Consider the following 25230-nt stretch of genomic DNA (forward strand, 5'->3'; position numbering starts at 1 on the left):
GATTGACAGCGCCGTTCTCGCGCTCGGCGGCCGACCGAAGTCTCGCGAGATTTGGCCGCCGCGCGGGCGGAGCGCGAGAGGCCCCGCCCCCCCGCCCGGCCTCGCGGCCCGGCCGGCTCCGGACCGGAACCGGAAGTCGGGGGGAGGGGCGGGGCCAAGGAGAATCGAAAAAAAAAAAGGGCGCGGGCCGCGGAGGAGGTCCGGCCGACCATGGACGCCGCGGGCTGGATGAAGTCCCTGCTCCTGGCCGGCGGACACTACAAGGCCGCCAAGACCGAGGCCAACGCGGCACAGCTGCAGCGCCACCTGGAGGTGAGGGTCGGGGGCGCGTGGGGGGGGGGGGGCGGCATGTCGCCGTTCTGTGCAGGCGCGGGCGCCCTCTCCTGGACAACCGTTCTGCGCAGGCGCGGGCGTCCTCCCCTTGATAACCGTTCTGCGCATGCGCGGGCGCCCTCCTCTTGATAACCGTTCTGCGCAGCCGCGGGCGCCCTCTCCTGGACAACCGTTCTGCGCAGGCGCGGGCTCCCTCCCCTGGACAGCCGTTCTGCGCAGCCGCGGGCGCCCCCTCCTGGACAAGCCGGGGGAGATGCCGTCCCTGCGATCAACCATTCATTCATTCATTCATTCATTCAATCGTATTTATTTAATCGTATTTATTGAGCGCTTACTGCTCAATACATATATATGTATATATGAAGGGGGAGACAGACAACAAGCGCTTGGGAAGTACAAGCGCTATATGTACATATGTATATATGTTTGTATATGTGTGTGTGTATATATATATATGTACCAATATATGCACATATGTATGCATATATATGTACATATGTGTGTATATGTATACATATATGCAGCACCTGTATATATGTATATATGTTTGTACATATTTTTTTTACTCTATTTATTTATTTATTTATTTAATTTATTTGTACATATCTATTCTATTTATTTTATTTTGTTAGTATGTTTGGTTTTGTTCTCTGTCTCCCCCTTTTAGACTGTGAGCCCACTGTTGGGTAGGGACTGTCTCCATGTGTTGCCAATTTGTACTTCCCAAGCGCTTAGTACAGTGCTCTGCACATAGTAAGCGCTCAGTAAATACGATTGATGATGATGATGATGATAGCGCTTATGTACTTCCCAGTGCAGAGCACTGTATTAAGAGCTTGGGAAGTACAAAAGCTATATATACATATATATGTATATATGTTTGTATATGTACATATATATACATATTTATGTATATAGGCAGCGTGGCTCAGTGGAAAGAGCCCGGGCTTTGGAGTCAGAGGTCATGGGTTCAAATCCCGGCTCTGCACATCGTCGGCTGTGTGACGTTGGGCAAGCCACTTAACTTCTCTGTGCCTCAGTTCCCTCATCTGTAAAATGGGGATGAAAACTGTGAGCCCCCCATGGGACCTGTATATATGTATATATGTTTGTACATATTTATTACTCTATTTATTTATTTATTTATTTTACTTGTACATATCTATCCTATTTATTTTATTTTGTTAGTATGTTTGGTTTTGTTCTCTGTCTCCCCCTTTTAGACTGTGAGCCCACTGTTGGGTAGGGACTGTCTCTATATGTTGCCAATTTGTACTTCCCAAGTGCTTAGTACAGTGCTCTGCACACAGTAAGCGCTCAATAAATACGATTGATGATGATGATGATGATGACAACCTGATCACCTTGTAACCTCCCCAGTGCTTAGAACAGTGCTTTGCACATAGTAAGCGCTTAATAAATGCCATTATTATTATTATTATGTTTGTATATGTACATATATGTACATATACATCTGTGCATGTATAGGTACATGTACATATGTACCTATATATGTACACATACATGTATATAAGCAGCGTGGCTCAGTGGAAAGAGCCTGGGCTTTGGAGTCAGAGGTCAGGGGTTCAAATCCAGGCTCCGCCACTTGTCAGCTGTGTGACTTTGGGCAAGTCACTTCACTTCTCTGTGCCTCAGTTCCCTCATCTGTAAAATGGGGATGAAGACTGTGAGCCCCACGTGGGACAACCTGATCACCTTGCATCTACCCCGGCGCTTAGAACAGTGCTTTGCACATAGTAAGCGCTGAACACATACCAACATTATTATCATTGTTACATATATATGCATATATGTTTGTACATATTTATTACTCTATTTTACTTGTACATATTTACTCTGTTTTATTTTGTTAGTATGTTTTGTTTGGTTGCCTGTCCCTCCCCTCTAGACTGTGAGCCCGTTGTTGGGTAGGGACCGTCCCTATATGTTGCCAACTTGTACTTCCCAAGCGCTTAGTACAGTGCTCTGCACACAGTAAGCGCTCACTAAATACGATTGAATGAATGAATGAATGAAAGTACAAGTCGGCAACATATAGAGATGGTCCCTGCCCAACAACGGGCTCACAGTCTAGAAGGGGGAGACAGGCAACAAAACCAAACCAATAAGTTAATCATAATAATGATGGCATTTGCTAAGCGCTTACTATGTGCGAAGCACTGTTCTAAACGCTGGGGGTGTACTTCCCAAGCGCTTAGTACAGTGCTCTGCACACAGTAAGCGCTCAATAAATACAATTGATTGATTTCCTCCTTCCCTTCCCCACAGCGCCTGAATATATCTATATATGTTTGTACATATTTATTACTCTATTTCACTTGGACATATCTGTTCTATTTATTTTATTTTGTTAGTATGTGTGGTTTTGTTCTCTGTCTCCCCCTTTTAGACTGTGAGCCCGCCGTTGGGTGGGGACCGTCTCTATCTGTCGCCAACTTGGACTTCCCAAGCGCTTAGTACGGTGCTCTGCACATAGTAAGCACTCAATAAAGACGATTGATGATGATTTATCAGCTATTTATTTTATTTTCTTATTATGCTTGGTTTTGTTCTCCGTCTCCCCCTTTTAGACTGTGAGCCCGCCGTTGGGTGGGGACCGTCTCTATGTGTTGCCAACTTGGACTTCCCAAGCGCTTAGTACGGTGCTCTGCACACTGTAAGCGCTCAATAAATACGATTGATTGATTGATTGATTCTCTGGGCCTCAGTTCCCTCATCTGGAAAATGAGGATTAAGACGGGGCGTGTGGGACGGGGACTGTGTCCGACCCAGTTAGCTAGAATCTGCCCCTGGCAGATGACGTGGCTCAATAAATATGATTGATTGATTGATAGTGACCGCTCAACAGATGTCATTTGGCCAAAATAAGGCAGGTTTGACTAATGTTCGGTGAACAACTGTTTTTCAGGTTCTTTCCGGGCAGAAACTCACCCGGCTGTTCGCTTCCAACCAGCAACTGCCCAGCGAATGCCTGACGTGTCTCGTGGAGCTCCTGGACGACCCAAATCTAAGCCCTTCCCTCGCTCTCAGCGTCCTCAGTTTACTCTCTCAGCTCGGTAAGAGCAGACGGGTGGCCAGGCCGGGATTAGAACCCGCGTCCCCTGTGCTCTTCCCACTCCCTTCCCTCCAACTCCCAAGCCAGCTGAGGTTGAGCTCCCGGAATGTCGTCGGCCTCCTCCACGGGGATTGGGGAAATCCGCAGGGAAACTGGCTGCAGAAACCAGCCAGAACCCAAAACAGTCTTGTCAAGGACTGAAGCCCATTGATAACCATCAATCAATCGTATTGATTGAGCGCTTACTGTGTGCAGAGCACTGGACTAAGCGCTTGGGAAGTGCAAGTTGGCAACATATAGAGACAGTCCCTACCCAACAGTGGGCTCACAGTCTAAAAGGCTGTGATAAAAGAAAAGAAAAGACCGTGATAAAATAACAATCAGTCAGTGGTCTTGATTGAGTGCTTACTCATCATCAATCGTATTTATTGAGCGCTTACTATGTGCAGAGCACTGGACTAAGCGCTTGGGAAGTGCAAGTTGGCAACATATAGAGACAGTCCCTACCCAACAGTGGGCTCACAGTCTAAAAGGCTGTGATAAAATAAAATAAAAAGACTGTGATAAAATAACAATCAGTCAGTGGTCTTCATTGAGCGCTTACTATGTGCAGAGCACTGTACTAAGCGCTTGGGAGAGTGCAATAGAAATAGTGGACACAATCCCTGACCTCAAGAAGCTGCTAATAATAATAATAATGGTGGTATTCATCTGTAAAAAGGCGGGGATTAAGACTGTGAGCCCCACGTGGGACAACCTGATCACCCTGTATCCTCCCCAGCGCTTAGAACAGTGCTTTGCACATAGTAAGCGCTTAACAAATGCCAATTATTATTATTATTTGTTAAGCGCTTGCTATGTGCCCTCCTTCCGCTCCCCCTCTCCACCCCGCCGCCTTACTTCCTTCCCCTCCCCACAGCACCTGTATGTATATATGTATGTTTGTACGTATTTATTACTCTATTTATTTTATTTGTACATATTTATTCTATTTTATTTTGTTAATATGTTTTGTTCTCTGTCTCCCCCTTCTAGACTGTGAGCCGACTGTTGGGTAGGGACTGTCTCTATATGTTGCCAACTTTTACTTCCCAAGCGCTTAGTACAGTGCTGTGCACGCAGTAAGCGCTCAATAAATACGATTGAATGAATGAATGCTGTTCTAAGCCCTGGGGGAGATACAAGGTAATCAGGTTGTCCCACAGCCTTAATCCCCATTTTACAGATGAGGGAACCGAGGCACAGAGAAGTCAAGTGACTTGCCCAAAGTCACACAGCTGGCAAGTGGCGGAGCCGGGACTAGAACCCACCACCTCCAACTCCCAAGCCCAGGCTCTTCCCACTGAGTCGCGCCGCTTCTCTAATAATTTTAAATAATGACTTTCTATTAATGCCTGTAGCCCCCTGTAGACTATTAGCTCCTCGTGGGCCGGAAATGTCTACAATTCTGTGTTTTACTCTCCCTAGCTTATATGTATGTATGTTTGTACATATTTATTACTCTATTTATTTATTTTACTTGTACATAGCTATTCTATTTATTTTATTTTGTTAGTATGTTTGGTTTTGTTCTCTGTCTCCCCCTTTTAGACTGTGAGCCCACTGTTGGGTAGGGACTGTCTCTGTAGGTTGCCAATTTGTACTTCCCAAGCGCTTAGTCCAGTGCTCTGCACATAGTAAGCGCTCAATAAATACGATTGATGATGATGGTACAGTATATGCTTGGTAAATCAATCAATCAACCGTATTTATTGAGCGTTTATTGTGTGCAGAGCACTGTACGAAGTGCTTGGGAAGTACAAGTTGGCAACGTATATGCCGTGGGGCGTAATTGGTTGTGGTCCATCGAAGCGGCAGTCGAAGACGTCCTGAGTGGCCCATTTGGACAGACTCGAATGTGATGCCCGTTGTGTTTCTCATTGTTTATCACAGCTACGGACAGTGAGATCAGAAGCTCTCTCCAGAACACCTTCCATCTGAATAGCGTTTTGGCCGGAGTGGTTTATCGCAGTAGCACGGCCCACAGTGACTCCGTATTGCTACAGGTAGGAAGACAAACGTTGTTTTTGGAAAAAATTGCCCCCCTTCACCCAGCTTTTCGTCGCTTTATGCCCTTTGTTAAGCGCTTAGTGTGCCAGGCGTTGTTCTAAGCCCGTGGGCTAATCGTCATCGTCATCATCAATCGTATTTATTGAGCTCTTACTGTTTGCAGAGCACTGTACTAAGCGCTTGGGAAGTCCAAGTTGGCAACATAGAGAGACAGTCCCTACCCAACAATGGGCTCATCAAATTGGACCCAGCCCTTGTCCCACTAGGGGTTAATAATAATAATAATAATGATAATAATAATGTTGGTATTTGTTAAGCGCTTACTATATGTCAAGTACGGTTGTAAGCGCTGGGGTAGATACAAGGTAATCAGATTGCCCTACATGGGGCTCCCAGTCTTCATCCCCATTTTACAGATGAGGGAACTGGGGGCCAGAGAAGCGAAGTGACTTGCCCAAGGTCACGCAGCTGACAAGTTGCGGAGCCGGGATTTGAACCCACGACCTCTGACTCCAAAGCCCGGGCTCTTCCCACTGAGCCACGCTGCTTCCTGTGAACAAGGGCTCCCGGTCTCCATCCATCTACTGATGTTCATTCATTCATTCATTCATTCATTCATTCATTCATTGATGTGATGTGGGATTGTGGGATTGTGATGTGGGATTGATGTGATGTGGGATTCATTCATTCATTCAGTCGTATTTACTGAGCGCTTACAGTGTGCAGAGCACTGTCCTAAGCGCTTGGGAAGTACAAGTTGGCAACATATAGAGACGGTCCCTACCCAACAACGGGCTCACCGGGCCTGGAAGTCCGAAGGACCTGGATTCTAATTCCGGCACTGCTGTGGGACCTTGGGCCAGTCGCTTCACTTCTCTGGGCCTCAGCTTCCCCACCTGCGAGAATGGGTTTAAGATTGAGTAATAATAATAATGGTATTTGTTAAGCGCTTACTCCACGCCAAGCACTGTTCTAGGCGTGGGGCAGGGATCCAACGCAGTTACCTTGCATCCGCCCTGGCACTCAGTACAGTGCCTGGCACATTGTGAGCACTTAACAATAAAAAACCCAAAGGGAAACCTGGCTAGCTTGAAGGAAAGGAAGAGGGCGGGAATCCGAAGGTCCCAAGTTGTAGCGGGGTCGGGAATCCGTCTCGGGAGGAGGAAAAGAAGCGGCGTTGTGTCTGAAAAATTCCCGAAGCGCGACGAAAGAGCCCAAAGCCAAATGGAATATTTCGCGACGGGCAGATGGCCTGTTAGTTGGTCACCTCTCTAGGTATTCGTTCATTTCTATTTATTGAGCACTTATCGCGTGCAGAGCATTCTGCTAAGCACTTGGGAGAGTACAGTACAACGATAAGCAGACACATTCCCTGCTCACAGGGAGCTTACAGTCTAGAGTCATGAGAAGCAGCGCAGCTCAGTGGAAAGATCCCGGGCTTTGGAGTCGGAGGTCATGGGTTCAGATCCCGGCTCTGCCAATTGTCAGCTCTGTGACTTTGGGCAAGTCACTTCTCATCTGTAAAATGGGGATTAAGACTGTGAGCCCCACGTGGGACAACCTGATCACCTTGTATTCCCCCAGCGCTTAGAACAGTGCTTTGCACATAGTAAGCGCTTAACAAATACCAAAGTTATTATTATCATTATTAGAGGACTGTCAGCTTTAGGTACACCACACTCTTTTAGACTGTGAGCCCATTGTTGGGTAGGGACTGTCTCTATATGTTGCCAACTTGTACTTCCCAAGCACTTAGTACAGTGCTCTGCACACAGTAAGCGCTCAATAAATACGATTGATTGATTACGGTACACCAAAAAGTAGATTCCTGGGACAAAAGAGAACCTATTTTGATGCATATCAACAATCCTTTTATCTCCAGAGTGTCCAGTTCCTGCAGAGATTAACCTACAATGTTAGCGTTTTCCATGCCGGTGCCAACATGGATGAACTGATCACGTACCTGATATGTCACGTGTAAGTCATGGGGGGCATTTTCCTGTTGCGATTGTACAGCGTGGCTTAGTCCGCCCAGTCACGTTTTAGAAACTGGAGAAAATCTTTCCGCGAATGTGACTCCATATTTCTTTTTTAACTTGAGTGAGGAAAGATGAAATGTACAGCTTTTTTATGTTGATCGTAAAGAAGCGACGTAGCACAGCGTTCTGTGTCATCAGTGGTGGTTGTAGTTGTCTGCTGTGTGATCTTAGGCAAGTCATTTCACTTTAGTTCCCTCATCTGTCCAGTGAGGATGAAGAACGTGAGCCCTGTGTGGGACAAAGGCCTATGTCCAACCCAATTTACTTCTCTCCACTCTAATGCTTTAGCAGAGTGCCTGGCACGTGGTAAGTCTTCACCAATACCCGAGTTACTGTTGTCATTTATTGAGCGCTTACGAGGTGCAGAACACTGTACTAAGCGTTTGGAGACTACTGGAGTTGGCAGGTATGTTCCCGGCCCATCAATTTGTCAGTAGCCGGTGGTGTCTGAGAGAAGCACCAGGGATTTCTTTGAGAAAACAACTATGGGAACCAGGAACAGAACATTTAAATTCCACTGAGATATCCATATCAATCAATCAATCAATCGTATTTATTGAGCGCTTACTGTGTGCAGAGCACTGTACTAAGTGCTTGGGAAGTACAAGTTGGCAACATCTAGAGATGGTCCCTACCCAACAGCGGGCTCACAGTCTAAAAGGGGGAGACAGAGAACAAAACCAAACATACTAACAAAATAAATAGAATAGATATGTACAAGTAAAATAAATAAATAGAGTAATAATTATGTACAAACATATATACAGGTGCTGTGGGGAAGGGAAGGAGGTAAGATGGGGGGGATGGAGAGGGGGACGAGGGGGAGAGGAAGGAAGGGGCTCAGTCTGGGAAGGCCTCCTGGCATATGTGCACATGTCCTCATCTCTCGGAGACATTGTATTTGTATAATAACGGGTCCATCTCATTCCCAAACATAGGGAGCCAGCCAGCCTCTAGCCGATGTCCTTATGTTAATGAAAGTTTTTGTTTCTCGGGGAACGAAAGTGTTCCAGCCGCTGCAGCTGCGGGGGGATGAAACTTCAATCTGGCGATTAGCAGGCGTAGGTCTGAGCAGTTTGGATTTCAACCGAATGCCGCCCTCTTCTCTTCCGAACAGCCAAGCGCCAGAAGACGAGCTGACGGTGCCTTGCCTGGGACTCCTGGCAAATCTCTGTCGCCACAACCTCTCCGTTCAAGCCCACGTCAAATCTCTGGTGAGGGTTCGGAGTGCTTCTCCATCCCAGGTCTCGTGTTGGGGGGGTCAGTAGGGCGGGGAGAGCCCGGTGACAACGTCCTCCGCGGTTTCTCGCTAGCAGGAAGCTCTCTTAGACTTGGGGGCCACAACCAGCCCTCTCAGGGCAGTGGGGAGTGATGAGGTGAAGCCTAAAGTGGCTTTTTCCCCTCCCCGCCTCACCCCCCCGACCCCGGCCTGGACCCAACTCCGGCCAAAAGTAGCTCTGGTGGGACCGTCGGTACCGGAGGACGGAAGAGATGGGCAACTTTTAGGCGGGATGGCTCGTGGTACTTATTTATTTATCCATAATTGATTTATTTATATCACTGTCTGTCTCCCCCTCTGGACTGCATCCTTGCCGTAGGCAGGGAATGTGTCTGTTATATTGTTGCATTGTACTCTCCCAAGCACTTAGTACAGTGTGCAGAGCACCGAACTAAGCGCTTGGAAGAGCGTGATGCAGTGGAGTTGGTAATACTAATGATGCTATTTATGAAGCGCTTACTGAGGGCAAAGCACTGTCCTAAGCGCGGGGGAGGTTGCAAGGTGATAAGGCTGTCCCACGGGGGGCTCACAGTCTTAATCCCCATTTTACAGATGGGGTGACTGAGGCACAGAGAAGTTAAGTGACTTGGTGCTTAATGTGCTTTAATTGGTAAGCCCAATTCCTGCCCACAAGGGATGTCAAGGGAGCACACTCCGGTGAAATAAATCTTTTTTTAGATATTTGGTTGTCGGTTGGGCACAACTGGAGCCGACAGAGACCCGGAAAATGTTCCCAAAAGAGGCAGAATGGGGTTGGGAAAGCTGACCCTTATAATAAACGTAATAATAATAATAACGCGTGGTATTTAAGTGCTTACTATGTTCCAGGCACCGTACCAAGCGCTGGAGTAGATACAAGTGAATCGGGTCGGGCACAGTCCCTGTCCCACAGGGGACTCACGGTCTTCATCCCCATTTTACAGATGAGGGAACTGAGGCCCCAAGGTCATACAAGAGACCGTAGGAAGGAATAGGAAATAGGAAGTCGGTAGGAAGTGATACTAGCCGGCTGTTTTCATGAGGTTTCCCTCCAAAACATCGACTTCCTTTGACTTCAGTCACCCTCTGACTTACTAGCCGACTTCATCTTTTGTCTCCAGTCACCCAACCTTAGTCAGGAAGTCGTATTTATTGAGCGCTTATGGTGTGCAGAGCACTGTACTAAGTGCTTGGGAGAATATAGCAGTAAACAGACACATTCCCTGCCCACAACGAGCTGGTCAGGAAATCAAAGCCTGGCTAACGTATCATGCGGGGATGAGTTGTCAGGATGGTGACTTTGGGATGTAAGAAATCTCAAAGGGTAAATCTTCAGGGTAAAGGGGCTCATAGTGACCCTTGTTAAATGCCCTGGCTCCTGGCATTTGCTTATGGGAGCAAGGCGGGCCTTATTCTACTCCACCTGATTTGTATTTTGCTCTTTTTCCTCCGCAGAGCTCCATAAAGGCTTTGTATCGTTCGCTGATAAGTTTCCTGGCCCACAGCAGTTTAACGATCGTGGTGTTTGCCCTCTCGGTATTAGCCAGCCTCACGCTGAATGAGGAGGTGGGAGAAAAGGTAAGGAGATGCGTTTGGGTGCCTCGGGGGTTCTCCTCCGGGGACCGTTCATTTTGGGGGGTCCTTGGACTAAAAACCCCAGACGTCACGGGTTTTGTGATTCAAGCAGTGTCTTGATTTTGGCTGGCTGGAAATCATCCTCTGCGGGGATGATTTTTCCACAGAGAAGCAGCGTGGCCTAGTGGAAAATTGCTCGGGCCTGGGCATCAGAGGAACCTAATCCCGGCTTTTCCAGCTGTCCGCTGTGGGGCCTTGGGCAAATCGCTTCCCTTCTCTCTGTGCCCCAGTTTCTTCATCTGTCAAATGGGAATTGAGCCCATTGTGGGACAGGGACTGTGTCCAGCCCAAATCTTGTATCTGCCCCAACACAGTACAGTGAAAGCACTAACCAAACACCGGGAAGTAACATCTGTCGTATTGTCTCCCTCCTATTTTTTATGTTGTTCTTCAGCTCTTCCACGCCCGAAATATTCATCAGACCTTTCAACTGATCTTCAATATTCTCGTTAACGGTGACGGAACGTTAACCAGAAAGTATTCTGTGGACTTGCTGATGGATCTCCTCAAGAACCCCAAAATTGCCGACTATCTCACCAGGTATGGCCTCGGTTAATCGATCACACCTGTGGAGCACTTACCGTGTGCAGAGCGCTGTACACAGTGCTTGGAGGAGTACAGTATAACAGAATGGGGAAGGTGTATTCCCTGCCCACGGGGAGCTTCCAGTCTGGAGGGGGAGACGGACATAAATGAATATGTCCGTAAGTGCTGTGGGGCGAGGGAGGGGTGATGTAATTGGAAGAGCAAGGGCGATGCCGAAGGGAATGGGAGAAGAGGAAATGAGGCTGTCGGGAAGGTGTGTTGGAGGAGCTGTGCCTTCGAAGGTGGGGAGAGCAATAATGTGTTGGAAATGAAGAAGGTCTCCTGTGGAAACCTTGAAAATAGTGCTTGAGTAGAAGAGTGAGCGGCAGAAAACTCTGCTACTAGCTTCCCCCCTAAACCCTCCGTAAAAGTCCCCCATTGGGGCTGGAAAATTGGCAAACGCTGTCAACTGTAAGCTTGTCACAGGCAGGGAACAGTCCTACCAACTCTATGTCGCACTTAGTACGGCGCTCTGCACGCAGTAAGCGCTCACGACGTACGACGGTCCGTAATGCTAATATGCGCCATTTGATTTCTTTCCTACCCAGGTACGAGCACTTCACTTCGTGCCTCAACCAAGTCTTGGGGCTCCTTCAAGGCAAAGACCCCGACTCCTCTTGCAAGGTATTTGAAAATTTTATTTGCGCCCCCTCATCACGGCAGACGGCCTTGGGATGTCATTTTGAGCGGATGGGGCGTCACGGCCCTTGAAACGGGAGCAGAGTCCCAGCTTCTGACGAATCCCCGAGGGAGAAGCTGGGCCTCGGAGTCAAAAAGTCATGGGTTCCAATCCCAGCTCCTCCGCCTGCCTGCTGCGTGACCTTGGGCAAGTCGCTTTACTTCTCTGTGCCTCTTACCCCATCTGGGAAATGGGGGTTGGAGTAGGGATTGTGCCCACCCCGATTTGCTTGCTTCCACCCCAGCGCTTAGTGCAGCGCCTAGTAAGCCCTTAACAAATACGCGTAATTATTAATTAACCGTGCATCATGGCTTAGCGGAGAGAGCACGGGCCTGGGTTCTGATCCAGTTGTCTGCTGTGGGACCTTGGGCAAGTCACCTCACTTCTCCGTGCCTCCTTTCCCTCATCTGTAAAATGGGGATCAAGACTGTGAGCCCCACGTGGGACGGGGACTTTGTCCAAGCGGATTCGCTCGTATCCACCCCAACGCTTATCAAGCGCGGTAAGCGCTTATCAAATCCCACGACGGTTGGGCTTCGGTCCCCGGCAAGTTATGACAGTGGCGCTTTAACGAGGCGGTGTGTGTGTGTGTATTCTCCATTGTGCAGGTTTTAGAATTACTTCTTGCCTTTTGTTCAGTGAGCGACCTCCGCCGCACCCTCAGCCACGCCATCCTGGAAGCGTCCGCCTCCGGGAACGCCCGGCTGGGCAGCCGGCCCAAGTCCCCCGAACCGCTGGTGGCTTTGCTGCGCTGGTCCAGCCAGCCCCTGGAAGCCCCCGAGAACTGCTCCGTTCTAGCCCTCGAACTCTTCAAGGAAATATTTGAGGTAAACGCGGCTACCGGCTTAGACCCGAGCAGGTTTCCTCCCCCGTCGGCGGCCCCGGGTGGAACACGTCCCTGGGCCTCTGTCACCTCAGCTGGAAAATGGGGATCAAAACTGTGAGCCCAAAGTTGGGATTTGGCTAATTTGCTCGTTGAAGAAGCAGCGTGGCCTCGTGGAAAGAGCACCGGCCTGGGAGCGGGAGGACGTGGGTGCTGATCCCACTCTGTCTGCCGTGTGACCTTGGGCGAGTCGCCTCACCTCTCTGGGCCTCAGTTGCCTCATCTGGAAAATGAGGATTAAAGCCGTGAGCCCCGTGTGGGACAGCGACCGGGTCCAACCCGATGATCTCGCATCTACTCCAGCGTTTAGTACGGTGCCTGACACGTAGTAAGCACTCAACAAATGCCACAGTCGTCATCATCGGAGCGAAGCATTAGCGGACAGAATGGGTTGAGGGGGGGGAACGTCCAAAGGAAATGAAAACAAAGGAGAGCTGAGGGGGCGTGATTCAGAACTCCTCTGGGAATTGAAAATGAAAGAGTTGGAGCTGACTCGAAGGAGGTGGTTTTAAGGAAAGCCCTTCACCAGCATCTCTTGATAGCTCTCTTCCTCCCTTCAAGGCCCTACTGAGAGCTCACCTCCTCCAGGAGGCCTTCCCAGACTGAGCCCCCTCTTTCCTCTCCCCCTCCATCCCCCCGCCTTACCTCCTTCCCTTCCCCACAGCACATGTATATATGTATATATGTTTGTACGGATTTATTACTCTATTTTACTTGTACATATCTATTCTATTTATTTCATTTTGTTAATATGTTTTGTTTCGTTCTCTGTCTCCCCCTTCTAGACTGTGAGCCCACTGTTGGGTAGGGACCGTCTCTATACGTCGCCAACTTGTACTTCCCAAGCGGTCTGCACACAGTAAGCGCTCAATAAATACGATTGATCGACTGGAAGCTCGTTGTGGGCAGGGAATGTGTCGGTTGATTGTTTTTAATGGCATTTACTAAGCGCTTACTATGTGCAAAGCCCTGTTCTAAGCTCTGGGGAGGTTACAAGGTGATCAGGTTGTCCCACGGCGGGGGCTCACAGTCTCCCCCCACCCCCCCCCCACATTTGACAGATGAGGGAACTGAGGCCCAGAGGAGCAAAGTGACTTGCCCAAAGTCACACAGCTGACAGTTGGCAGAGCTGGGATTTGAGCCCATCTTTGCACTGAGCCACGCTGCTCCGATTGTTCTGTTGTATTCTCCCCAGCGTTTAGTACAGCGGTCCGCGCGCAGTAACAGTCAGTAAATTTGAATGAATGATCGATTGACCGACCGATTGACTTATTGTGTTTCTCCCCGTGGGGCCGCCTCCTCCAGGACGCCCTGGATGCTTCCTCCCGCTGCTCCTCGGCCGACCGATGGATGACCCTGCTCTTGCCGGCCCTCTCGGACCAGCTTCAGTGCTCCGAGCCCAGCCTGGAGGAGCCCTTGGCCAAGAGGAAATGTCAGAGGATGGTCAAGGCCATGGACGTCCTGCTCAATATCCTTTCTCGGGGCAGAGCCGGGAGGCGCCGCGGCGAGCGGGTCCCAATTCCGAAATTCCCCGTTCCTCGTTGGTTCCGGGCTCCTCGTTCGGGTCGCTTCTCGTGCTACCCGTGACCTTGGGTGAGTCACCGCACTTCTCCGGGCCTCGGTTCCCTCATCTGCGGAATGAGGATTCCACCCTTGGACTGCAGAGTTGCATGTGGGAAGAAGCAGCATGGCTCAGTGGAAAGAGCCCGGCCTTTGGAGTCAGAGGTCATGGGTTCGAGCACATGTCTGCAGTGTGACCTTGGGCAAGTCACTTAACTTCTCTGAGCCTCAGTTACCTCATTTGTAAAATGGGGATTAAGACTGGGAGCCCCACGTGGGACAGCCTGATCACTTTGTATCCCCCCAAGCGCTTAGAACAGTGCTTTGCACATAGTAAGTGCTTAACAAATGCCAACATTATTGTTATTATTATTATCTGATTCTCTCATCTCTACCTCAGCGCTTAGTACAGTGCTTGGCATGCAGATGTGGTATTAAAGCGTTTACTATGTGCCAGGCACTGTACTGAACGCTGGGGTAGAGACAGGCTAATCAGGTCAGACACATCCAATGTCCCACACTCAATGTCACAGTCGTAGTCCCCATTTTAGGGATGAGGGAACTGAGGCCCAGAGAAGTGACTTGCCCAAGGTCACACAGCAGAACAGCGGCAAAGCTGGGGTTAGAACCCAGCTTGTCTGACACCTGCTCTTTCCATTAGGCATATATATGTGTTTAATGGATTCCACTATTATTTTAATTAATATTATTGATATATACATATCGATATATACTATATAGATATACACATAATATACAATTGATATTATTATTGATAATAATAATGATATTTGCTTAGAATGAAGCTCCTCAAGAGGAAACGCTGCATTGAAAAGAAAGTAATGAGCTGCCCCCCCTCTACTGCTCATTGATTTGACTTTCAAAGCTAAAACTATTGGAGCAATAGTACTGTTGATTAAATCACAGGTCACGGGTTCAAATGCCGCCTCCCCCACACGTCTGCTATGTGACCTTGGGCAAGTCGCTTCACTTCTCTGGGCCTCGGTTCCCTCATCTGTAAAACGGGGGTTAAGACTGTGAGCCCCACACGGGACAACCTTATCTCCTTGTATTCCCCCCCGGCGCTTAGGACAGTGCTTTGCGCATAGTAAGCGCTTACCAAATGCCAACATTATTATTATTATTATTAAATGCTTTGAATCTGCCTTGGGAATGGTTCCCCTTGCTCCCCTCGATTTTGCTGAATTTTAGAAATGTGTGTGTGTGTATGTGTTTTCATGTTAAGCGCTTACTACGTGCCAGGCTCTGTATTAAGTGCTGGGATAGATCCAAGATCATCCTTCCGACTCTCAGGCCCGTGCTCTAGCCATTAGGCCACACTGCTTCTGATCATAAGTGTGGTGTTGAGAGTTTACTGTGTGCCAGGCACTGCTCTAAGCGCTGGGGTAGATAGAAACTAATTGGGTGGGACGCGGTCCCCGGCCCACATGGGGCTCACGGTCTCGATCATCATTTTCCAGATGAGGGAACTGAGGCCCGGGGAAGCCAAGTGACTTGTCCAAGGTCACGCGGCAGACAAGTGGCAGAACCGGGGTTGGAAGCCGGGTCCTACTGATTGCCAGGCCCGTGCTCTATCCACTCGCCCACGCTGCTTCCCTTTAGACTGTGAGCCCACTGTCGGGTAGGGACCGTCTCTATATGTTGCCAACTTGTCCTTCCCAAGCGCTTAGTACAGTGCTCTGCACACAGTAAGCGCTCAGTAAATACGATTGATTGATTTAGATGACCATCATCCTCGAGCTTTTCGTCTGTGCCCCCCCTCCCTTAACTGAGCCCACCCCTCTGCGGCGACGATGAGCTGAAAACGCACACGGCTAAGGCGATGTCGCCCCAGCGATGCACCTCTCTGATCGAGCAGCAGTTCGCCTGGCGCGGGATTGACTTTGCCTTTGGAACCAAAATCACCGACTCGGAACTGTGGTGAGCGTATTAATAATAATAATAATAATAGTGATATTGAGTGCTTATTATGTGACACACACTCTACTAAGTGCTCTAGTGGGTAGAAGCTAAATTGGGTTGGGCACGGCCCCTGGGCGCCCTGGGGCTCGCAGGCTCGATCCCCATTTTACAGAAGAGGGAACTGAGGCCCAGAGAAGTGAAGTGACCTACCCAAGGTCACACGGCAGACCAGTGGCGGAGCCGGGATTAGAACACAGGTCCTTCTGACCCCCGGGCTTGTGTCCTATCCACTGGGCCGTATTGCTTCTCAGTTGAACCGATCATTTGGATCTAACCCTAGCTAAGGCTCTATCCGGTTCGTCCGGAAAGGGGCACGTTTCGGGCTGTTCGGGAGGAGGAATAAGGAGAAATGGAGACCTATCAGGATACTACTACTACTACTAATAATAATGATAGCATTTATTAAGCGCTTACTATGTGCAAAGCACTGTTCTAAGCGCTGGAGAGGTTACACGGTGATCAGGTGTCCCACGGGGCGGGGGGCTCACAGTCTTAATCCCCATTTTACCGATGAGGTAACTGAGGCACTGAGAAGCAGCATGGCTTAGTGGAAAGAGCCTGGGCTTTGGAGCCAGAGGTCATGGGTTCAAATCCCGGCTCCGCCACTTGTCAGCCGTGTGACTTCGGACAAGTCACTTAACTTCTCTGAGCCTCAGTTCCCTCATCTGTAAAATGAGGATTAAGACTGTGAGCCCCCCGTGGGACAACCTGATCACCTTGTAATCTCCCCAGCGCTTAGAACAGTGCTTTGCACATAGTAAGCGCTTAATAAATACCATTATTATTATTATTAAGTGACTTGCCCAAAGTCACACAGCCGACCATTGGCGGAGCCGGGATTTGAACCCATGACCTCTGACTCCAAAGCCCGGGCTGTTCCCACTGAGCCACGCAGCTTCTTCTGGAGGTGCAAGCGCTTAGTACAGTGCTCTGCACACAGTAAGCGCTCAGTAAATGCGATTGAATGAAGGAATACCTCCAGCTCCTGCTAGAAGGGCAGCTGAGAGCCATCAACCCTGGCCACGAGGGTGATTTCATAACCACACCAAATCAATCAATCGATTATTGATTGGTATCGATCAATTATTGAGCGCTTACTGTGTGCAGAGCACTGTAGCGACACCGTGGAATTATTTAAATCTCACATCTTATTGTTCGGCTCTTGCGACGTGCCAAGCGTTGCGGGGGTAGATACAGGATAATCAGGTTGGACATAGTCCCTGTTTCACATGGGGCTCCCAGCCTAAGTTGGAAGGGGGAGGATTTAATTCCCATTTTTCAGCTGAGAAAACCGCGGCGCAGAGAAGCTAAGTGATTTGCCCAGTGTCACACAGCAAACACGCGGCGGAGCTGGGATTTCCGCTAGGCCTGCTAGTTTTGTATTCGGCCTGCTGGTATTTTCAGGGGATATTTAAGGCCCTGCTGAGAGCTCACCTCCTCCAGGAGGCCTTCCCAGACTGAGCCCCTTCCTTCCTCTCCCCCTCGTCCCCCTCTCCATCCCCCCATCTTACCTCCTTCCCTTCCCCGCAGCACCTGTATATATGTATATATGGTTGTACATATTTATTACTCTATTTATTTATTTATTTTACTTGTACATTTCTATCCTATTTATTTTATTTTGTTGGTATGTTTGGTTCTGTTCTCTGTCTCCCCCTTTTAGACTGTGAGCCCGCTGTTGGGTAGGGACTGTCTCTATGTGTTGCCAATTTGTACTTCCCAAGCACTTAGTACAGTGCTCTGCACATAGTAAGCGCTCAATAAATACGATTGATTGATTGATTGATTGATATTTGACCCCTTGTCGTTCTGTCGCTTCTTAAACCTGTCCCAGTTTCGGCAAGAAGCTTAAAGGATCAAACGTGAAGTGATTCAGCGTTCCGGCGGGAGGGGAGGACGGGGATTCTCCTGCACCTTGCATCGTCCTAACTTTTCTGCAACTTGTTTTCAAAGCCAACTCGCCGCCGCCGTCATTTTGAAAACGCTCGACCTGATGAGTCGATTAAAGCCGTTGGTACCAGGAATGGAAGTCAGCTTCTACAAAATCCTCCAGGTAGGTTTCGGGCCGTGACGGCGACAGAGTATCGAGAATCAAAGATGACCCTCGATCCCAAAAATCCCGAAACACTCCTAAACTCTTGTACCTCTAGAAACCTAATTATGGTCTTTAGACCCTTTATGAAGCAGTTGCCCTGGAATAATAATAATAATAATGGCATTTATTAATTGCTTACTATGTGCCGAGCACTGTTCTAAGCGCTGGGGAGGTACAAGGTGATCAGGTTGTCCCACGGGGGGCTCACAGTCCTAATCCCCATTTTACAGAGGCGGGAACTGAGGCCCAGAGAAGTGACTTATCCAAAGTCACACAGCTGACAGTAGGCGGAGCCGGGATTTGAACCCATGACCTCCGACTCCAAAGCCCGGGCTCTTTCCGCTGAGCCACGCTGCTGCTTCTGGAAGCTGAAAGTGACTTAAACTCTCCCTCAAGTCTTAAGAGCGCGCTCGATTTAGTGCCGGCATTTGGGTTAACCGCTCTAAAGCAGCGTGGCTCAGTGGAAAGAGCCCGGGCTTTGGAGTCAGAGGTCGTGGGTTCAAATCCCGGCTCCGCCACTTGTCAGCTGGGTGACATTGGGCAAGTCACTTCACTTCTCTGGGCCTCAGTTCCCTCATCTGTAAAATGGGGATGAAGACTGTGAGCCCCTCATGGGACAACCTGATTACCTTGTACCTACCCCAGCGCTTAGAACAGTGCTTTGCACATAGTAAGCGCTTAACAAATACCAACATTATTATTATTATTATTATCATTATCTAAAGCAGTGGATGATGGGGCGTTACTGGTATTTGGGAAGTTGTTTCACGGGCCGTTTCAGCTTCAGTCAATCAGTGATATTTATTGAACGTTTCTGCGTGCGGAGGGCTGCACTGAATGCTTGGGGGAGTAAAATGCAACAGAGTTGATAGGTTCCCTGTCTACAATGAGCATATGGTCTAGAGACCGATCTGAATGTTATAATACATTTAAACGGTGGGTTTGGGTCCCAGTTACATCAAATAGCTAGAGCGTCTTTAACACGTAGCCTGGTTTTGAAGTCTGGGTTTTTTTTTGGTCTTTTTTGACAACTAACGTGGCGTAGGATCCTGGGAGTCAGAGGTCGTGGGTTCTAATCCCAGCTTTCAGTCATATTTATTGAGCGCTTACTGTGTGCAGAGCACTGTACTAAGCGCGTGGGAAGTCCCAAGTTGGCAACATATAGAGACGGTCCCTACCCAGCAGTGGGCTCACAATGTAGAAGACTGTGACTAGTCTAGAAGACTAGAAGCTTCACCACTTGCCTGCTGTGTGACCTTGGACGAGTCACTTCACTTCTCTGGGCCTCAGTTACCTCATCTGGAAACTGGGGATTGAGACGGTGAGCCCCACGTGGGACAGGAGCAGTGTTCCAACTCAATTCGCTTCTCTCCACCCCAGTGCTTAGTACAGTGTCTGGCACGTAGTAAGCGCTTAATAAATGCCGTCATCATTGTTATTAGTTACTGTAATAATAATAGTAATAATAATGGTATTTATTAAGCGCTTATTATGTGCAAAGCACTGTTCTAAGCACTGGGGAGGTTGCAAGGTGATCAGGTTGTCCCACATGGGGCTCACAGGATTAATCCCTATTTTCCAGATGAGGTAACTGAGGCCCAGAGAAGTTAAGTGACTTACCGAAAGTCACACAGGTGACAGCTGGCCGAGGCGGGATTTGAACCCATGACCTCTGACTCCAAAGCCCATGCTCTTTCTACCTAGCCACGCTGCTCCTCTGTAGTCATTGCTCATTTAATTTCTCACTCACCACTATTTTTTTAATGGTGTTTTAAGCGTCTGCTGTATGCCAGGCACTGTGCTAAGCACTGGCTAACCCTGGATACAGTCCCTGTCTCACGTGGAGCTCACAGTCTTCATGCCCCAACTTCCAGATGAGGTAACTGAGGCACAGAGAAGTGAAGCAACTTGTCACCCACAGCAGACAAGCGGCAGAGCCGGGATTAGAACTCAGGTCCTTTGGCTCCCAGGCTCGTGCTCTTTCCACCAGGCCACTTTCCATCTGAATGAATTGGAACTCGGTTATTTTTCTCCTTCCCTCCTTTGAAAAAAAAAGTATGTAAACATGAATCAGATGTTATGGTTGGTATTTCAGATTCACCCAGTCAGATAATTTAAGGTTGGGTTTCCGCAAGGATGCCTTAAATGAGTCAATCAATCAATCAATCAATCGTATTTATTGAGCGCTTACTATGTGCAGAGCACTGTACTAAGCGCTTGGGAAGTACAAATTGGCATCAAATAGAGACAGTCCCTACCCTACAGTGGGCTCACAGTCTAAAAGGGGGAGACAGAGAACAGAACCAAACATACCAACAAAATAAAATAAGTAGGATAGAAATGTACAAGTAAAATAAATAAATAAATAAATAGAGTAAATAGAGTAATAAATATGTACAACCATATATCCATATATACAGCTGCTGTGGGGAAGGGAAGGAGGTAAGACGGGGGGATGGAGAGGGGGACGAGGGGGAGAGAAAAGAAGGGGCTCAGTCTGGGAAGGCCTCCTGGAGGAGGTGAGCTCTCAGCAGGGCCTTGAAGGGAGGAAGAGAGCTAGCTTGGCGGATGGGCAGAGGGAGGGCATTCCAGGCCCGGGGGATGACGTGGGCCGGGGGTCGATGGCGGGACAGGTGAGAGCGAGGTACAGTGAGGAGATTAGCAGTGGAGGAGCGGAGGGTGCGGGCTGGGCAGTAGAAGGAGAGAAGGGAGGTGAGGTAGGAGGGGGCGAGGTGATGGACAGCCTTGAAGCCCAGGGTGAGGAGTTTCTGCTTGATGCGCAGATTGATCGGTAGCCATTGGAGGTTTTTGAGGAGGGGAGTAATATGTCCAGAGCGTTTCTGGACAAAGATAATCCGGGCAGCAGCATGAAGTATGGATTGAAGTGGAGAGAGACACGAGGATGGGAGATCAGAGAGAAGGCTAGAGCAGTAGTCCAGACGGGATAGGATGAGAGCTTGAATGAGCAGGGTAGCGGTTTGGATGGAGAGGAAAGGGCGGATCTTGGCAATGTTGCGGATAAATTAAACTTTTTCCACACCGCTTAGATCTGTTGCGTTCACCGATCGGACTTGATTATATGTTATCCTTCGCAAAGGTGGAAAGCAGGAGTCTAAACTCAAATCTCGTCATCTAGATCTTCTGATAAGATCTTAAGATCCCTCTCTATTTAATATTTCTCTATTTTCCCCTCCCTTCTGCCCACACTGATGAAGCCGGGCGGAATAATGGTGATGATTGTTATGGTTTTTGCCTGTGTCAAGCGTCGTACCAAACACTGAGGTGGATAAAAGAAAATCTGGTCGGGCGCAGTCCTCGTGCAACTGTAGTGGATAGAGCACGGCTTGGGAGTCGGAAGGTCATGGGTTCTAATCCAGCCTAAACCGTTTGTCTGCTGTGTGACATTAGGCAAGTCACTTTACTTACCTCGTCTGTAAAATGAAGATTGAGACTGTGAGCCCCACGTGGGACAGGGACTGTGTCTAACCCGATTCGCTTCTTTCTACCCCAGCGTTTAGTACAGTGCCTGGAATGTACTAAGGGTGTAACGAATTCCGCGGTCATTATTATTATTAGGGAGAACGGGTACTTAATCCCCAAGATAGAGAGGAGGAAACTGAGGCCCAGGGAAACTAAGTGACCTGCCTGAGATCATACATCAGGCCAGTGGCAATCAATCGTATTTATTGAGCGCTTACTGTGTGCAGAGCACTGTACTAAGCGCTTGGGAAGTACAAGTTGGCAACATATCGAGACAGTCCCTACCCAACAGCGGGCTCACAGTCTTAAAGGGGGAGACAGAGAACAAAACCAAGCATACTAACAAAATAAAATAAATCGAATAGATATGTACAGGTAAAATAGAGTAATAAATATGTACAAACATATATACAGGTGCTGTGGGGAAGGGAAGGAGGTAAGATGAGGGGGATGGAGAGGGGGACGAGGGGGAGAGGAAGGAAGGGACTCAGTCTGGGAAGGCCTCCTGGAGGAGGTGAGCTCTCAGTAGGGCCTTGAAGGGAGGGCAGAGCCAGGATTAGAACCCAGGTCCCGTGCCGTATTCACTAGGCCACTCAAGTCCTCTCGACTGTAAGCTCCTTGGGGGCGGAGATCTTTGTCTATCAACTCTAGTGTATTGTGCTCTCCCAACCGCTTCCCAACCGTTGACTGATGAATAAAGTGCGGTGCTGGCGATGGGTCCCTATTCCCCTCCAACTCCTCTAGACCGGAAGCCTGTTGTGGGCAGGGATCGTGTCCGTTTATGGTTGTATCGCACTCTCCCAAATGCTTAGTACAGTGCCCTGCACACAGTAAGCGCTCAGTAAATCTGACTGAATTAACGAACTCCGGCTTCTCCCTCCTCAGGATCAGCGCTTGGTCATCCCGCTGACTTTTTCCATCACGTCAGACTGCAGGGAGCAGGTGCAGTCCGGGCTTCGGATCTTGTTTGAGGCGGCCCCGCTCCCAGACTTCCCTGCCATCGTGTAAGTGACTGACAGCTGTCCGTCGTGCTCCCCCGGGGTGTCTAATACACCACTTTCCCTGCCCACAGTGCGCTCCCTTCCTCGAGACTGGCAGGTACCGCAACCTTCCCCTGGGAGCAAATTATCCCTCCCCGTGGAGCAGCATGTCGTAGTGGCTAGAGCTCAGGTCTGGAAATCAGGAGGAGCTGACTTGTCTGCTGCGTGACCTTGGAGAAGTCACTTCACAGCCCCGGGTCTCAGTTCCCTCATCTGGAAAATGGGGGTGAAGACCATGAGCCCCTCGCGGAGCAGGGACCGTGTCCAGCCTGATTGGCTTGTATCCATCCCAGCGCTTAGAGCAGTGTTTGCCACACAGTAAGCGCATAACAAATACCACCACCACCACCGCCATCGTCATCGTCACCTTCCCCCCGTAGACTCGGGGAGAGCATCGCCGCCAACAATGCCTACCGGCGCCAGGAATCGGACCTCACGTCCCAGAGGATGCAGGCCTCGCTGGCCTCCTTCGCCACCACCGCCAAGAAACTCGCACCCCAGGCCTCCAGCGACGGCCTGTCTGACGTCAGCATCCAGGACCTGATCCAGAGGCTCTGTTCGGGAATGGAGGTGAGCTGCTCCGGGCCAGAGGGCCGATGAGGTAAAAAAAAAAAATAATAATAATAATAATCACCCAACGAGCCAATCTTTTTGTTGTGGTGGTGGTGGTATTTGTTAAATGCTTACTATGTGCCAGACACTGTATAAGTGCCGAGGTAGATGATGATGATTGTGGAATTAAAGTGCTTACTATGTGCCAGGCACTGTACTAAGTGCTGGGGTCGATGACGATGACTGTGGTATTTGTTAAGCACTTACTATGTGCCAGCCACTTTTCTAAGTGCTGGGAGGTAGATGATGATGATTGTGCTATTTGTCACGTGCTAACTCTGTTGTCAGGCACTGTGCTAAACACTGGGGTAGATACAAGGGAATTGGGTTGGACACAGTCCCTGTCCCACATGGTGCTCGCAGTCTTCATGCCCGTTTTACAGATGAGGGAACTGAGGCACAGAGGAGTGCTCTGCCTGGGGTGGTTTGCTCCGAGCTGGTGCTAGCCAAGGGCGGGAGATAGATCCCAGCTAACCAAGTTGGGCACAGTCCCTGGCCCCCACGGGGCTCCGAAATCATCATCAATCGTATGTATTGAGCACTTACTGTGTGCAGAGCACTGGACTCTAAACTCCATTTTACGGATGTGGGAACTGAGGCCCAGGGAAGTGAAGTGACTTGCCCAAGGTCACAGCCAACAAGGAGCAGAACCAGGATCGGAGTCCAGATCCTTCTGACTCCAGCCGCCAGGCCTGGCGGCTTTTCAATCCGAGGGGAAACCCACAGTATCTGGACACCAGACCCTGGCGTGGAGTTTTTTTAATTTATTTACAGATTACGGGTATGCCGTGAAGCGATATGATAGAGCCTGCCCAATGATAGAGTGAAATTCCAAGTCCTTTCCAATGCAGCATTCTTGTTTGATAGCCTGGTGAAATCACCACTTCCCCCTGTAGACTGCAAGCTTATTAAGGACAGGGAATGCGCCTCCTAATTACGTTGAATTGGGCTCTCCCAAGCGCTTAAAACAGGGCTCTGCATCATCATCATCATCATCATCATCATCAATCGTATTTATTGAGCGCTTACTATGTGCAGAGCACTGTACTAAGCGCTTGGGAAGTACAAATTGGCAACATATAGAGACAGTCCCTACCCAACAGTGGGCTCACAGTCTAAAAGGGGGAGACAGAGAACAAAACCAAACATACTAACAAAATAAAATAAGTAGAATAGATATGTACAAATAAATTAAATAAATAAATACATAGAGTAAGAAAATATGTACAAACATATATACATATATACATATGTAAACGCTCTGCATATGTAAACGCTCAGTAAGCTCATTGTGGGCAGGACTGTGAGCCCACTGTTGGGTAGGGACTGTCTCTATATGTTGCCAGCTTGTACTTCCCAAGCGCTTAGTACAGTGCTCTGCACACAGTAAGCGCTCAATAAATACGATTGATTGATTGAATCTGTCTGTTGTTATATTGTCCTCACCCAAGCACTTTGTACGGTGCTTTGCATCCATTCGATCGTATTTATTGAGCGCTTACCGAGTGCAGAGCACTGGACTGAGCGCTTGGGAAGTACAAATCGGCAACATATAGAGACACAGTGAGCGCTCAAATAAACAACTGTGTCCAACCCGATTTGCACGTATCCACCCTTATACATAGTACAGCACCCGGCACATAATAAGCGCTTAACGAATACTAAATACTATTACTACTGCTAGAGCGTCTGATGCAAAGTAAGCGCTTAATCAGTCAATCAGTCGTATTTATTGAGCGCTTACTGTGTGCACAGCACCGTACTAAGCGCTTGGGAAGTCCAAGTTGGCAACATATAGAGACAGTCCCTACCCAACAGTGGGCTCACGGTCTAAAAAGGGGGAGACAGAGAACAAAACCGAAACACGCTAACAAAATAAAACGAACCACTACCGCTGTTGTTGTTACTGTCATTATCACGGCT

General features: G+C 48.9%; 1 protein-coding gene across 1 annotated transcript in view; it reads left to right on the forward strand.

Moving 5' to 3' along the window:
- The first annotated feature begins 210 nt into the window (after positions 1–210).
- CIP2A (cellular inhibitor of PP2A) overlaps positions 211–25230 on the forward strand; it is a 38505-nt gene continuing 13485 nt past the window's right edge. The window contains exons 1-14 of the mRNA XM_038766125.1: positions 211–312; positions 3263–3410; positions 5342–5454; positions 7341–7435; positions 8615–8711; positions 10211–10333; positions 10785–10930; positions 11524–11599; positions 12263–12481; positions 13843–14005; positions 15897–16038; positions 18034–18133; positions 22541–22659; positions 23076–23265. Of these exons, the coding sequence (XP_038622053.1) occupies positions 211–312; positions 3263–3410; positions 5342–5454; positions 7341–7435; positions 8615–8711; positions 10211–10333; positions 10785–10930; positions 11524–11599; positions 12263–12481; positions 13843–14005; positions 15897–16038; positions 18034–18133; positions 22541–22659; positions 23076–23265 (1833 nt within the window). The remainder of the gene's footprint in view (positions 313–3262; positions 3411–5341; positions 5455–7340; positions 7436–8614; positions 8712–10210; positions 10334–10784; positions 10931–11523; positions 11600–12262; positions 12482–13842; positions 14006–15896; positions 16039–18033; positions 18134–22540; positions 22660–23075; positions 23266–25230) is intronic.

The sequence above is a fragment of the Tachyglossus aculeatus genome, chromosome 24 (assembly GCF_015852505.1).
Source record: "Tachyglossus aculeatus isolate mTacAcu1 chromosome 24, mTacAcu1.pri, whole genome shotgun sequence".
Classification (NCBI taxonomy): Eukaryota; Metazoa; Chordata; class Mammalia; order Monotremata; family Tachyglossidae; genus Tachyglossus; species Tachyglossus aculeatus.